This window comes from Pelecanus crispus, chromosome 1 (genome assembly GCF_030463565.1).
Source record: "Pelecanus crispus isolate bPelCri1 chromosome 1, bPelCri1.pri, whole genome shotgun sequence".
NCBI lineage: Eukaryota > Metazoa > Chordata > Aves > Pelecaniformes > Pelecanidae > Pelecanus > Pelecanus crispus.
Window position 1 is genome coordinate 206586546 of NC_134643.1, and position 13544 is coordinate 206600089.

A 13544-nucleotide genomic window follows, 5' to 3' on the forward strand; every position below is an offset into this window, starting at 1 on the left:
AAGTAGTAGGACTGTTGTTCATTTAATCTATCTGACAATGGGAGTAAGAACAGTGAAAGGAATAGAAACAGAAATGCTTAACTTGCATGAACTTCTGAGGCAGAAGAGAACTGACCATCTTTTATTTTTATTTTATTTGAGGATGATAAGACAGGATGAAAATCACAAGTGTTTCAGTGTTGGCTTTTACCTTAAACTGCAGGAGTTTGCCAAGCTAAAATTGTTCTGCACAGTCTAATAACTGCATTCTGACCCAAGGGACCTAGGTACGAAAATTATCTTCCTGGTGCTGTGAAGCTTTAGTTAATTTTTATGAAGTTTATTTAGGGATCTTTTTGATGAAGTCTCACAGGTGATATAATCTTAAGCTTTTTTCCTGCATGTAAAAACTGCTCATTATTTTGAGTCTTCAAACATCAAATTTGGCTCACAATCTTGTTTTATACTGAGAGCAGAAATGAGGCGACAGATTCTGGAGTGCTTTAACCAGAATTACTTACAAAAAATTCCCTGTAGTTTTATAGATAGTGATGTTCTCCCATCCCGTTAGAGGATATTTAAGAACTTCTTCATATTTCTTGTTTACGGAAATACGTGTTCAACACTGCTTGGCACCATTTCCCACAGCACTCTCCTGGAGAAACTGGCTGCTCATGGCTTGGGTGGGTGTACTCTTCGCTGGGTAAAAAAACTGGCTGAATGACTGGGCCCAAAGAGTGGTGGTGAATGGAGTTAAATCCAGTTGGCAGCTGGTCACAAGTGGTGTTCCCCAGGGCTTGGTATTGGGGCCAGCCTTGTTTAATATCTTTGTCAATGATCTGGATGAGGGGATCAAGTGCACCCTCAGTAAGTTTGCAGACAACACCAAGTTGGGCAGGAGTGTCGATCTGCTGGAGGGTAGGAAGGCTCTACAGAGGGATCTGGACAGGCTGGATTGATGGGCCGAGGCCAACTGTATGAGGTTCAACAAGGCCAAGTGCCGGGTCCTGCACTTGGGTCACAACCACCCCATACAACACTACAGGCTTGGGGAAGAGTGGCTGGAAAGCTGCCTGGCCGAAAAGGACCTAGGGGTGTTGGCTGACAGCCGGCTGAACATGAGCCAGCAGTGTGCCCAGGTGGCCAAGAAGGCCAACAGCATCCTGGCTTGTATCAGGAATGGTGCGGCCAGCAGGACTAGGGAAGTGATCGTCCCCCTGTACTCGGCACTGGTGAGGCCACACCTGGAATGGAACCCAGTTTTGGGCCCCTCAATACATGAAAGACATTGAGGTGCTGGAGCATGTCCAGAGAAGGGCAATGAAGGTCTGGAGCACAAGTGTTATGAGGAGCAGCTGAGGGAACTGGGGTTGTTTAGTCTGGAGAAAAGGAGGCTCAGCAGAGACCTTATCGCTCTCTACAGCTACCTGAAAGGAGGGTGTAGCGAGGTGCATGTCAGTCTCTTCTCCCAAGTAACAAGCGATAGGACAAAGAGAAAATGGTCTCAAGTTGTGCCAGGGGAGGTTTAGGTTGGATATTGGGAAAAATTTCTTCTTCACCGAAAGGGTTGTCAAGCATTGGAACAGGCTGCCAAGGGAAGTAGTAGAGTTCTCATTCCTGGAGGTATTTAAAAGACCTGTGGATGTGGTGCTTAGGGACATGGTTTAGTGGTGGACTTGGCAGTGCTAGGTTAATGGTTGGACTCAATGGTCTTTTCCAACCTAGATGATTCTATGATTATACGATTCTATGTTTGTCCAGCTCTGTGCAAAGGTGCTTACTTAAGATATATGAGGAGCCAAAGACAAAAATTAATCTAAAGGACTTTTAGTATTTTCTTGAAGTTGAGCAAACAACCCTACTCAGCAAGCTTGTTTTAATTTTCACCTTTTTAATGATTTTATCTTCTCCTTGTGTTGTTGAAAATTCTAACTGGAGAAATAACACATTAGTAAAATTTCAAGCAAAAACACTCATAGGATTTGCTTTAAAAACAATGCGACTTGTGTAGCAAGCAGTAAGGTAGTACTGAGACTGTATCATGACACAGCTGGACCTGTTCTTACATTTACATGCATACTTTGCAGGTAATTGTGTGTTTCAGGTCTGTTTTTCTGTGTGGATTGTGTCCCTGTTTCAGACAGAAACACGGGAGGAGGGTGTGCAAGTATGCATAACTAATGTGAAATTAAGCTGTTCTTTAGGATTTACCTCCTTTAGTTTGAAACCAACCTTATTCTATTCTAAATGATAATTTCTTTCTTCTTTAGGTGGAAGGAACCAGAACATTTTCCATTAACTTTGTAGAGGCTTCCATGGACAGACAGGGGATGCCGAGTGGATATTTTAAAGGGGGGACACACCAAACAAAAAACACATATCTGAACAAAAAGGAGTCATCTGTACACTGAGATATCACCTCATTATGTCTCTTGTTGACTATAAAAAGAGGCATGGTTGCATAATATAGTTGCAGACCCTTTTACTATAGATATCTGCAGTTAAGTGAGACACATGCCACCTCTGTGACCAAAGTAACTGTTCAGAAGGAAGTCTGCAATGCATGCTGAAGCCCTACAGATTTAAGACTCTAGTGTGCATCAGGAAAAAGCTCTTTTGAACTGGCATACAGACCGATGACTGTAGAAATGTCAGAGCTGAGAGAGAGGAGACAATGTGGAGTGAGGTGAAATGCAGTAGGCAGGGTGTGCTCTGTTAGCCTCTTGCTCATGCTGATGACCAGAAGCTTAATTTGCTGTATAAGATAAAGAGTTGGGAAAATATCCTCTCCTCACTGAACTTCAGAAATTCAGTGTCTAAGGAAGAGATCCAGCAAGGAAGGGGAGTGATACAAACAAAGCGATCCAGTAAGTACAGCAGCTATCTGTTCAGCATCTTACCTGAACTGATGAATGAAGTGTGAAGGTTTTGGAGAAGCCTGAGGGCAGGAGGATGTAACTAGTCAGGCAGTATACAAGGTAGATGTGAACAACAGAATTTGCTGTTGGGATAAAAGGAGATGTAGGAGAGAAGGAGGTGGAAAGGTTTTAACTATGCCTGAAGAATTCAGGTCAGAGGAAAAGAGTCAAAAATAGCATGTGATGGGAAGAGAGAAGTGGTGGGAAAAAGAACAAGAGAGGGAAGTAGGTTACATGTAATGCAGTTTCACAGGGACTTCTGTAAGAACTTCTTTTATTTCATTTGCTGCTTTCCAGCAGTACACCTGTTGGCCTAGTTGTTGAAATGCCTCAGAAAACTTTGCTAGGTGCGTATCTGAAGGGGAACGTGCATAAATTATGGTCTAATTAATGTCTGTTGAAAAGAGTGTGCTCACTTGGTTAGTGCAGGGAACTGGATCTCTTCAGCTCTTCCACTGACTCATCAAGCCTCAAGGGCTGGCAGGAGGAATACTAAGTCCTGTTTTACCCCAGAGGGGCGTAGGGAGGCTCTGCTAACACCTGAAGTTGGAACAAGTCAGCTATCTTGTATCTCACTTCTAGCCAAACTTCTGATACAATACAGATTTACTTACCATGTATCTTTTTTTTTTCTCTTCCAGTTACTATTTCTTCAACTGCAGAAAAAGGTAATATTTTTTATTTTTTTTTGAAGATGTGAATAGTTTTGTTGCACACAAGTCTTAAAGGGCATAGAATTTAAATGTACTCCTTTATGGTAAGACCTGCATAATGAGTAGATTAGTGCTAAGAAACAAGGTAAATATTGTGAGGTTGAGTCTGTTCAGCTTCTCGTACCACAAGCTTGGGATGATGACAAGACCTGTGAGTAACGCAACTATGATTTAGGCTTGCAAATATTTTTAAATGGGTACCTTCTAAGAACAGAAAAAGGAGAAGAGAAAAGGAACGGCAGCAGATCCACAAGTCCATTTTCTGTTTATTCCTGAATGCACCCTGTGACCTTGAAAGACTTCTGGAAGAGGAAGAATTGTTGTTCTACTGCTTGCTATTTCCCAAACAGCTTACCAAATTCTTAAGAACTCCATTCTTTAGGACTGGTTAGAACTGTGCATAGAACACAACCATTTCAAAGGTGGCTGCACATTATAATTTTAAATTTCCAGGTCAAGTGGTTAAGGCCTTGTTTTGACAAACTTAAGTCTTTGTATTGGCTTTGGCAAGTATATGCCACAGTGGGTAGTACTTACAGAGATAGAAACTGACCAAAAAAATTCCAGCATTCTTGCTGTGCCACTTCTTTTAATTGTGAACAAAAACTAGTCTAAAGGATGATTCAATTCCAGAAGAAAATACAGGGGGTTTTATAAAATGGTCTTTTTTTTTTCCCCTGTAGAAATACAACTGATCGATGGGATATTTGTTTCAGAGTTATTTCAGCTTATGGGGGGACATAAGTAGTAGATTAAGCATACATTTGCATTTTGACTATCCACCGAGGGCTGTCTTCAGAGTGTGAGACCACGGGTAAGAGGCTCTCATCTTAAATATTTTTGCAAAAGAGCGTAGAATTTGGAACTAAAGTAGCAGTTTTCTTCCTGGTGGGGAACATCCAGGAGAACACTGTGAAAAGAAGGAACCTTGATGTAATCTGTCTTCTTTCATCTTCTAATGAAGAGGTGAAAGAGTGGGAAAACCTCCAAAATAAACTGTAAGGTGTTCAAGATGAGAGCTGTCTTACCCTGGACTTTCACATCACGTTGCACAGCTGGGCTTCACCTAGATTTCACAAAATTCTGCAGATTGCTGCTGTGCTTTACTGTTGACCTGTATATGAATAAATTTTACTTTCTAATTTCTTCCAGAAAGGCAAGATCCATGTCTCAGTTAAGGAAGCCCAGCAGAGCAATGATGTTGGTGTTGCGTAGTCAGATCTCTGGCTTTAATACAAATGTGGTGCCTGTCTGACTGAAGCAGGTGCTCTTAAATCTACCAGAGAAGAAAAATGCTTGATGAATTAATGAGACTGACAGTATAGTTGGAACCTGACTGTTAGGCTTTTAATAGCTGTCACCTGCATGCTTTTTGCACCTTCAGTTCTAAAGCATGTCACAGGCATCCTGCATGTATTAATTTCCTTACCATGGAGGTTGATCTTAAAATGAGATGTGAAGCCTTTTTTCATTTGAAATGAAAGCTATCGTAAGTTTTATAAAGTTCTTATAAACTAATTCGCAATAGCCAGGAAATAACATCAGAAGAGTCAAAAGGCCAAAGTACCAGTAACATTGCTAAATTATTGTAAATCAATAATGTGCATCTTAGCAAATCTATTTTGCTCCATATTTCAGTGTACCATGTTCAAATCCTTTTACTCCAGTACTTAATTACAACTTTTGATTAAATTAGTGGCAATTTCTTCACCCCATTAAGGCTAATTGTTTCTTTGTAATTTCATATTCTTGTCTAGATTTATATCCATTAGGACAGGGGAATAAAGTCAACTCTGGATCTCTCTTAACAATATAATATGCTGCTGTTACATACTATTACCTCTCTGTAATCTGACTCTGTCTTGGAAGTAGTGTTAAGAATGATTCAGAAAAGGATCTTAACGGCAAATCTTAGGAGGGCTTAGCATATTTTAGGAGGATGCTAAGAGCATGTCTTACATTGTCCTCCTGAGGGCATAAATTATGGTCTAATATGCATCAGTGCCTTTAAAGAGAAGTGACTTCGCTTGGTCACAGTTTGGCACCAAGAATCCTGGATTCCCTTAGCTTAGCCAGGACTTCATCATGACTGAGTCTGGCTAAACTGGCAGATACTGGGGTTTGAGGTTTTTGATGTATTTTCCATCTAGCTTGTACTTACAAGAAAATGAGCTGAATAGGAATGAAGCTGCTCTATATTTGTACTAGAAACTGATGCAAGATGCTTCAGGGAGTAGTCTGCAGAGGAGATACTACTACCCAAACCAGTGGGTAGATGGACTGCCAAAGTAAAGCTGTCAGAAATGGTATCTTCCTTCCCTCCCATTTCTTGGGGAGCACTGACAGGACAGATACCTGTAATCGCCACAGGAATGGGAAAAGAAGCAAGAATTGATTCAGTGTGGGGCCAGTATGGACTGCTGATTGCAGGCTCTTTCTCCTTTAGACTGGGTGGTGCCCATCACTGGAACAGCTGTGAAAGTCTTGCTCTTCCATGCGTTGCCCCAGTTTGGCTGCTGAGGACCGGCCCTTGGTAGTGACAGATTGCAAGATCTCAGTTATTGCAAGAGTGCAAGAGCACTTTAACAGCTGCCTCTTTCTAGTAAATACCGGTAGCACTGGCACAGATCCGTACCCTTGCTGCAGTCAGCTTGGTGCCTGTTATTCTGTGTGTTGTTGGGGCATTTACAGCCTGTGACAAGACTTTGACATTCTGCTGTTTGAAGTATTGTGTGTGCACTAAAAATAATCCTTCAAAAGAATTTGAATTCTGGAGGTGATTTTTATGGACAGAATAGAACTGTTTACTGTGTACGTTAGTTTTGCTGTGCCTTGCCCTCCCCTGTATCTCATGTCCTCTTTCCTTCTATAGCAACTCCTCTCACCCTCCCCCACAGCTCTGATCTGTGCAGCTGATTCCACTTCAATTTTGTGTCCATTTCTCCTCTTTTCCTAAACATCTTCTGATGCTTTAATTGCTTAACTGCATTATGTTTGAATGTGTATAGTGTGTTTTTAATAAAAGACCATTCCAATTATGCAGTGCCTAGTACATGAGTTCTTTCCTATCAGGATGACAATTTTAGGATGACTTTAGAAAAAGGATTTGCTTCTTGCATTTTCGGTCAGCTCCACAGCTGAAGATTTGCCAAATCTGTCTGTAAGGTTGGAGGAGTCAGAGGCAAAGGTAAAAAGCATAGTTCTCTGAAGAAAGCTCAAATATGGTTTGATTGGGTTTTTTACTGTAACAAGCAATGAAAATTGTGAAAGATGATAAATTAAGACCACATATTCTGTGACTGTGCACATGCATTTTCTGAGCTGTTGGAAGTTCCCAGAGTTTCAAGCCTGTTCTGCCATCCATGAAGTATGTCATACAGCTTCTTAAAGGACTCTCTTTATGTGCATGGGAAAGTAGGTCAAGTTTCGTTCTTCCTACCATTGAAGATAATGTAAGTGAAGATAATGTAAATATTTAGTATGACTTCTTTTCTAAGGCTTGCTGTTCTGGCACGTCTGATCTGTTTCCTCTTGACAAGTGGTAAAATAAAATGTTAGAGGAAACAAGATTGGAAGAAGCTTTCTGGGTTATAAGGTCTGGGTCTCTGGTTTTTAAGGCAGTCATATCACACAGACACATTCATAAATTGATTGAGCTCCCTACTAAAGCCACCTACATTTTGTTGCCACTGTGACTGTAATAGCAGGACTCTTCCAGATTATATTCCTGTGATGATTTGAAAGGAGATACCCAGACAATTTTTAACTCGTAGACAGCTCTCATCTCAGAGTGCAGTCCTCTCCAAACCCCTGCTTTGGAGTTTTTACTGTCATTGATGACCAGTGCCTTCTACAATGGCACAATACTGTGCTGTTTCTATAAGAAGTAGAAATGAAATTGAATTCTGTAGGTCAGTTATCAAATACTACAATCTAGAATGGAATTGTAGCATCTTCTTTATTCAAAAAGGTTAGTCACATGCCACAGGTGAAGTGGTGTTCAGTTCTGGGTTTTTTGGTTTGTTTTTTTTTTTTCCTTTCAAAGTCTGTTTTGGACTCTTACATAAAAGCATATTATTTCCTTGAGGAATAGCAGCCATCATATTTGGTGATTTTTTGTTTGTTTGTTTGTTTTTTGTTTTTTTTAAGTAAGCACTCCTAGAGTGCTAAGTCTACCCAGGGAAGAGGGTTTAATATAACTTAATTTTAATTTTATCGGGTGATTTACAGTGTAGTAGTTTAGCCCTCATCAAAGATCAGGGGTTTTATTTCTTGTTCTTTTCAGCTATATTCACTGAACTCTTATTTGTATTTTATTGCAGTTGTCTACCTTGTGGTTTTTCATCTGTCATTTGTCATGTTTGTGTGGTCCTATTGGAAGACAATTTTCACATCTCCTGCATCCCCCTCTAATGAGGTAAATAAAATGTTAGAAAAATGTCAATGCCTTTTTTATAAATAGCTGAACTGTTTTCAGTGATGAAACTTGTTTGCAGTACTGCATGATTCACCTTTTGCCTCTAATTATCTAAAATAGAACAGCATGACAGTATATCATGAATGAAAATTACCAAATTACTCTTAAAATACTATATACTGCATGTAATGGCATTTCCTTATACGGAAAATAATAATTTAATTCATCACAAGTTTGACAGTCATGCACAGTGCTTTACTATGAAGTAGCTTGCTTGAAACCTGGAATTTTTAAAACAAATAAATACAGTGACATTTTTATCATTTCCATTTTAGGCAGTTTTGACCTTTGAGTAAGAAAATGTAGTAATGCAATGTATACTCAAACCTGGAGGACTGAACCACTTAGTAGTAAGTCAAGGGTTAAGGTTTAGTGACAATTGAGAAGCAAATACATAAATGAGCTTTACATAATGGCAAAAGAATGCATGATGACTGTAAGAAGTTTTGTTTTGAAAAAGAACAGTATTAATTGCAATAAGTCCGAGATGGATTACCTTGTCTTCTATGTTCTCTAAGGTGTGTGTATGTAAGGATTAAACACAGGTCCCAAATTTAAAATACTTCCCTTCCCTTCCCTTCCTTGATTTTATAAAGCTCTTAAATTGGCTAAACTGTTTGAGGTTTTAGTTGCTCTGTGGGGGCTGAATTTTTATTCTATTTTGGCAAGACATTTGGCATGACATTGGCAAGTCATTTCAGTGCTAATGTCAACCTCAAATATTTTTTAAGAGACTTATAACCATTCTTCTCAGGAAAAGCAAACACTCCTCTGCAGTGCTTAATTATGGCTTAGAGAGTTGTATCTTAGAAAGCTACAGAATATAAAGTGGAAAAAGCTGAAGAGTATTCTGCTGGTTAGCTAAGCAAAAAGAGTAGTACTGAATTGTTAAACCTAAAAATTCAAAGGGACTTGTCTTAAGGGTGGTTTGTTTCAGCTTTATCTGGGATGGTTCTGCAGGAAAACGATGAAGTTAAGCAGGTTAGCTAATTAAAATGTGGTTGGAACAGTGTTATTCCAGGTTTTGTAAAGCTATATGAACTGGAGCTGCTCTTAAAGCTAATGCCTAGTAACTTTCACTGTCTGCTTGGATTCTTCAGTAATAGAAAACTTCTTCTTACAGTACTTATCTTGTAGTTACAGTAATGTTGTAGCAAGCTTTTCATATTCAGTGAGTGAAAGGGATGGTTTGAGCATATGGCATGTAATGAATATTTCCTATATGAAGTGTGGGGGTAGATCAGATTTAATACAATCTTCTACAGCTAACTTTAAAAAGGAAAAAAACCCCAACCCACAACAACCAGCAAAAAACCCACACACCAAAAAAACCCACAAAAAACAATCAGACAAGAAAAAGCCACCACCACTTTTTCGCTCTCTGTGCAAGTCCCTTCTGTTCATGTGCTAGTGAGTAATTTATGCTGGTTTTACTTAAAAACAAAACCTGACTTCAGAATCTCCCCCTTGTGTGAGAGTGTAAATGTATATATTTTTAGTCATTCAAATTATCCATTCTTGCAAAACAAATAGCATCCTGTGATCTTACTATTGAACTAAAAAAAGATTCTGCAGCTGCTGTTGTCTTAGTGTAGTCCCTGTACATTTGTCATAAGAAAGAACAATCAACATTACACAAGATCCAGAAAGAGGAAGGAAACAAAGGGACTCTTTCTGTCTGGAACTGCTGGAACCTCATTGTAAATTCCGTTAGCTATGTGGTAACAGACAACTTTTGATGTCTTTGAACATATCCTGCCATTGTCCAAAGAGACTGTGGTCTCATGGCCCTATTAATTTCTGAAATTAGAATGGAAATATAGCTGTTCAGAAAACCAAAATCCTATCCAGGATTTTTGGAGTAATACTATGATGTTACTTGGACAAATTAAAAATGTTTTAAATCTTGTGATTTAGTTCCTTTTCTGTGCATTAATGGTTTGCCATAGAAATGTCATCTAGAAGTAGTATTTCATGTTTAATGCCACCTCTGCTTGATTGCGGGTCATGGAGACGGGCATTTGGTCACCTAACAGACTCGCAAGGGCAGTAGGGAGGAAGGCATGTTGCACTGCTGTTTGCTGGCATGATTCTTCATATCTGTCTTAAACTTTTTTATGTGAGCATCTCCAATTTTCATATTTGAGTAAATATCTAGCTTAGTGATGGATATTAAAAAATGAGGTCAAACTGTTGGTGATGACTGAAATGTTAAACTTTAATTTTGACTCTTCACATACATTGATCCTAGTTTCTGATTATTTAAAAGGGGATTATGTTTCACCCTTGAATGGTGGGTAGGCTCAATAACTGGGATGATACTATATGTAACAGGAGACTTAACTAGATTCTGTGAGATATGAGGCAACTTCTTTGCATTCTGGGTTAGGAAACGATGCAGAGAAATTGCAGCAATGTCTTACTGCTTCCTCTTTTCTGTAAGGGGAGTCTTCATTGTTGCTTGCCAACTGACTGTAATCCAGAAGAGGAAAAAGTAAAGGATGAGAGGAAAATCCGTGTGAAACAATCATATACATGTTGTTAGTAGGAAAATATGGTCATATTAAACCATACTAAGCCAATTTTTGTTCCAGTTGCACACACAGCATTTTCCACTCACTACCATGAATACTTTGTCTGTGTGTACTCATAAAAAGGGCTCTTGTAGTCCATGCAGGAATCTCAGAGTTTAAAAGTGCTTCAGAACAGAAAAACACCAAAAGAAATAGTGAGTTCAGCCCCAACTCTGGCAGGGGCTTTGTCAGCACACTGGGTTTTGTGAGGCTTAATGGTAAAGCTCATAACTTCAGTGGATACCAAATGAAGTGTTTCACGAGTGAGTAAAAGCCCTCCAGGTTCTTCTGGTAAAGCTTTACATTTCAGTAAAGTGAGGCTTCAACACGAATGCTCCTCATGCTTTACTCAGAATTGTAACTCTCTCTGAAACTGTACAGGCTTTGCTGAAATTGCTTTCAATACAGCTCATGAATTTTGAGACTAGGACTGACTACTCCCAAGTAAAAATTCCAGTTAAACTCCTCCAACTTTTGTGCTGAAGCCATGAAGCCACCCCCCTCCCCGGTTTGTACCCCTCTCTAAGAGAGAGAAAGTGGGACAAAAGAACTTTAGCGCCCTGTAGCAGCAGACTGTTGCACCTTCCTTTTGTTCACATATCACTTAAACTTAACTCCTGATAAGTGTAAAGGAAAGGTTACTCCTTCTTAAAACTCCCCTGAGTCTCTGGCTTCCTTTGTGTTGAAGGGAAAATGCCATGGATAATGGAACAGAGATAAAGATTATTTTCTTTAAAATATGTCCAGTGTCATCATGGAGTTTTGAGGCTATCCTGTAATTCCTGCAGCCTTCTGTTTTTCTTTACGTGGGGTTTTATGGGTTGGTGGGTGGGGGCTGTCCAAAGGCATAGGATTAGATACATAGGATCTTTTCCTTGGAGCTTGACTAGAACACAAAGTAATAATTAATCTCTTCCCTTCATTCCATTTTCTCCCTCCCTCCTAGTTCTGCTTGTCAAAAGCTGATAAAGAACAATACGAAAAAGAAGAGAGACCAGAATCCCAGCAGGAGATTTTGAGAAGAGCTGCTAAAGATTTGCCTATCTATACGACAACAGCATCGAGAGGTGAGATATACAGATAATTCTGTGCTCCTGAAGCTGCTAGTTTAATTCAGTGAAATTCATTTTATTTCACTGAATGAACAATCTATTAAGCACATATTGCAAAGGCCATGACCTTGTTTTGTTATTTGTTTGGACTGGTTTTTTTTTTTTCCTCTAAGAGAAACTGGAGTCTTTGGGGATCTCAACATGTAGCCAGAATTTTGAATTAAAAAAAAAAAAATCTCTTCTAGCAAGCAGATAGATGACAACATTTATCTGTAATTGTGACTATAAAAAATAAGCACAGCAAAGAAATACAGCTAGAAATAGAGAAAATTCAACTTTTTACTCAATTTTATAATAATTTATATCCCCCTTTAAACTTCTTTTTCTGAGCTGTATCAGTTCAGCAGGAGGAGAAACATCATACTTAAGGGTTCTCTAGAATTTAAGAATGAATAAATGTTGTTTCATTCCCATTGTAATTCAGTACAAAGCTAGTTATGGGCTATTTCTGTATTTGCCTTTAATACATACAGGCATTTTTATTCCAACTTATATATGAATGATCTGTGAAACTGCTGTCTTATACATATGTATATTCTTAAAAAAAAATCTACATAAAATATGTATATATATCTGTTTCTCTTCCTTGAAACTAGTAATACTGTAGAGTTTTCCAAAAACATAAACTACTCAGAATAACTGTTACTGAAGTTTACTGTGACTTTCCAAACAAAGTCTAAGGACACCTGGCTTTTTTGAATACAGGCCTCCCTTTCAGGGAATCCCAGTCTTAAGTTCCTGGAGTGGTCTGGGAAGCTCTTGCCAGCTCTTAGCAGTTCCGTTTAGCTGTAGGTGTTGGCTTTCCTCCTTTCAAACTGCCTGTGCTGGTGTCTTATTTCCATTGAGAAGAGCCTGAAGGCTTGTTTAAAAATATCCAGGAAAGATGAGGAAGAGCTAATTTACTGAACAGTCTGCTAGATCACTGTTTGCTGAAGAGGATAGAGAAACCAAATGCAGAAAGTTGGCTTGCTGAAAGAATGTAGTTTTGCAATGGGAGGCCTGAGTACGCTGTCCAGATGTGAAAGAAAGCAAGCAATAGGGGATCAGTGCCAGAGGATGAAGGATGGGAAGACTGTCGAGCCAAAGAGTAAATGGAAATGCACTCAGTACAGTAGTAATAGATGAAAGTGTTTTAAATACCTTCATATGTTACATTTCTTAAAAAACTCAAAAGTACATATCCTGTGAGAGTAGGCACATGAAGGTCTGTGAGAACAGGTGTGGCAGGGGAGGGCAGGAAGCTCTTTAAGATTCAGTTCATGTTAGGGGGGGAAAACCTTTATAACATTAAATGAGTTCTAATGTTATGTTATGTTAAGTTCTAATGACTTGACCCTTGCCACTTGAATGCAGCAATCAGATACTGTGATCGATGCCAGCTAATCAAACCTGACCGCTGCCACCACTGTTCTGCATGTGACATGTAAGTTACTGAATCTGAAATAATGGATTTTCTCTCTCCTGCGATCATCACTTTAATGTGTTCTTGTCTTCAGTGTGTCAGCCCTTGCATAACAGCCGGTTTTACTATTTGTTCCTCTCTCAGACCCTCAGTACCTGAATTTCATGAAAGAGCAAAGTTCCTCTTGTTGGTGCAATGTTATTTTTGCAGCCCCGTTGTCCAAAGTGGCAGAATTTTTTAGGAAACCTGCTTGTAGCTTTGTAAAACAGTGCTTATATTAAAAAAGAAAAAAAAAAAATCAGCAATTGAAAGTAAGGAAAGGCAGGTCTGAGATACCAACACAGCAAATGCTTATTATAGAACTCTTTTA

General features: G+C 39.1%; 1 protein-coding gene across 1 annotated transcript in view; it reads left to right on the forward strand.

The window, feature by feature from the left end:
• The window catches only part of ZDHHC20 (zDHHC palmitoyltransferase 20), a 46790-nt gene that overhangs the window by 17309 nt on the left and 15937 nt on the right, over positions 1-13544 (forward strand). The window contains exons 2-5 of the mRNA XM_075705059.1: positions 3539-3565; positions 7933-8027; positions 11607-11727; positions 13126-13195. Of these exons, the coding sequence (XP_075561174.1) occupies positions 3539-3565; positions 7933-8027; positions 11607-11727; positions 13126-13195 (313 nt within the window). The remainder of the gene's footprint in view (positions 1-3538; positions 3566-7932; positions 8028-11606; positions 11728-13125; positions 13196-13544) is intronic.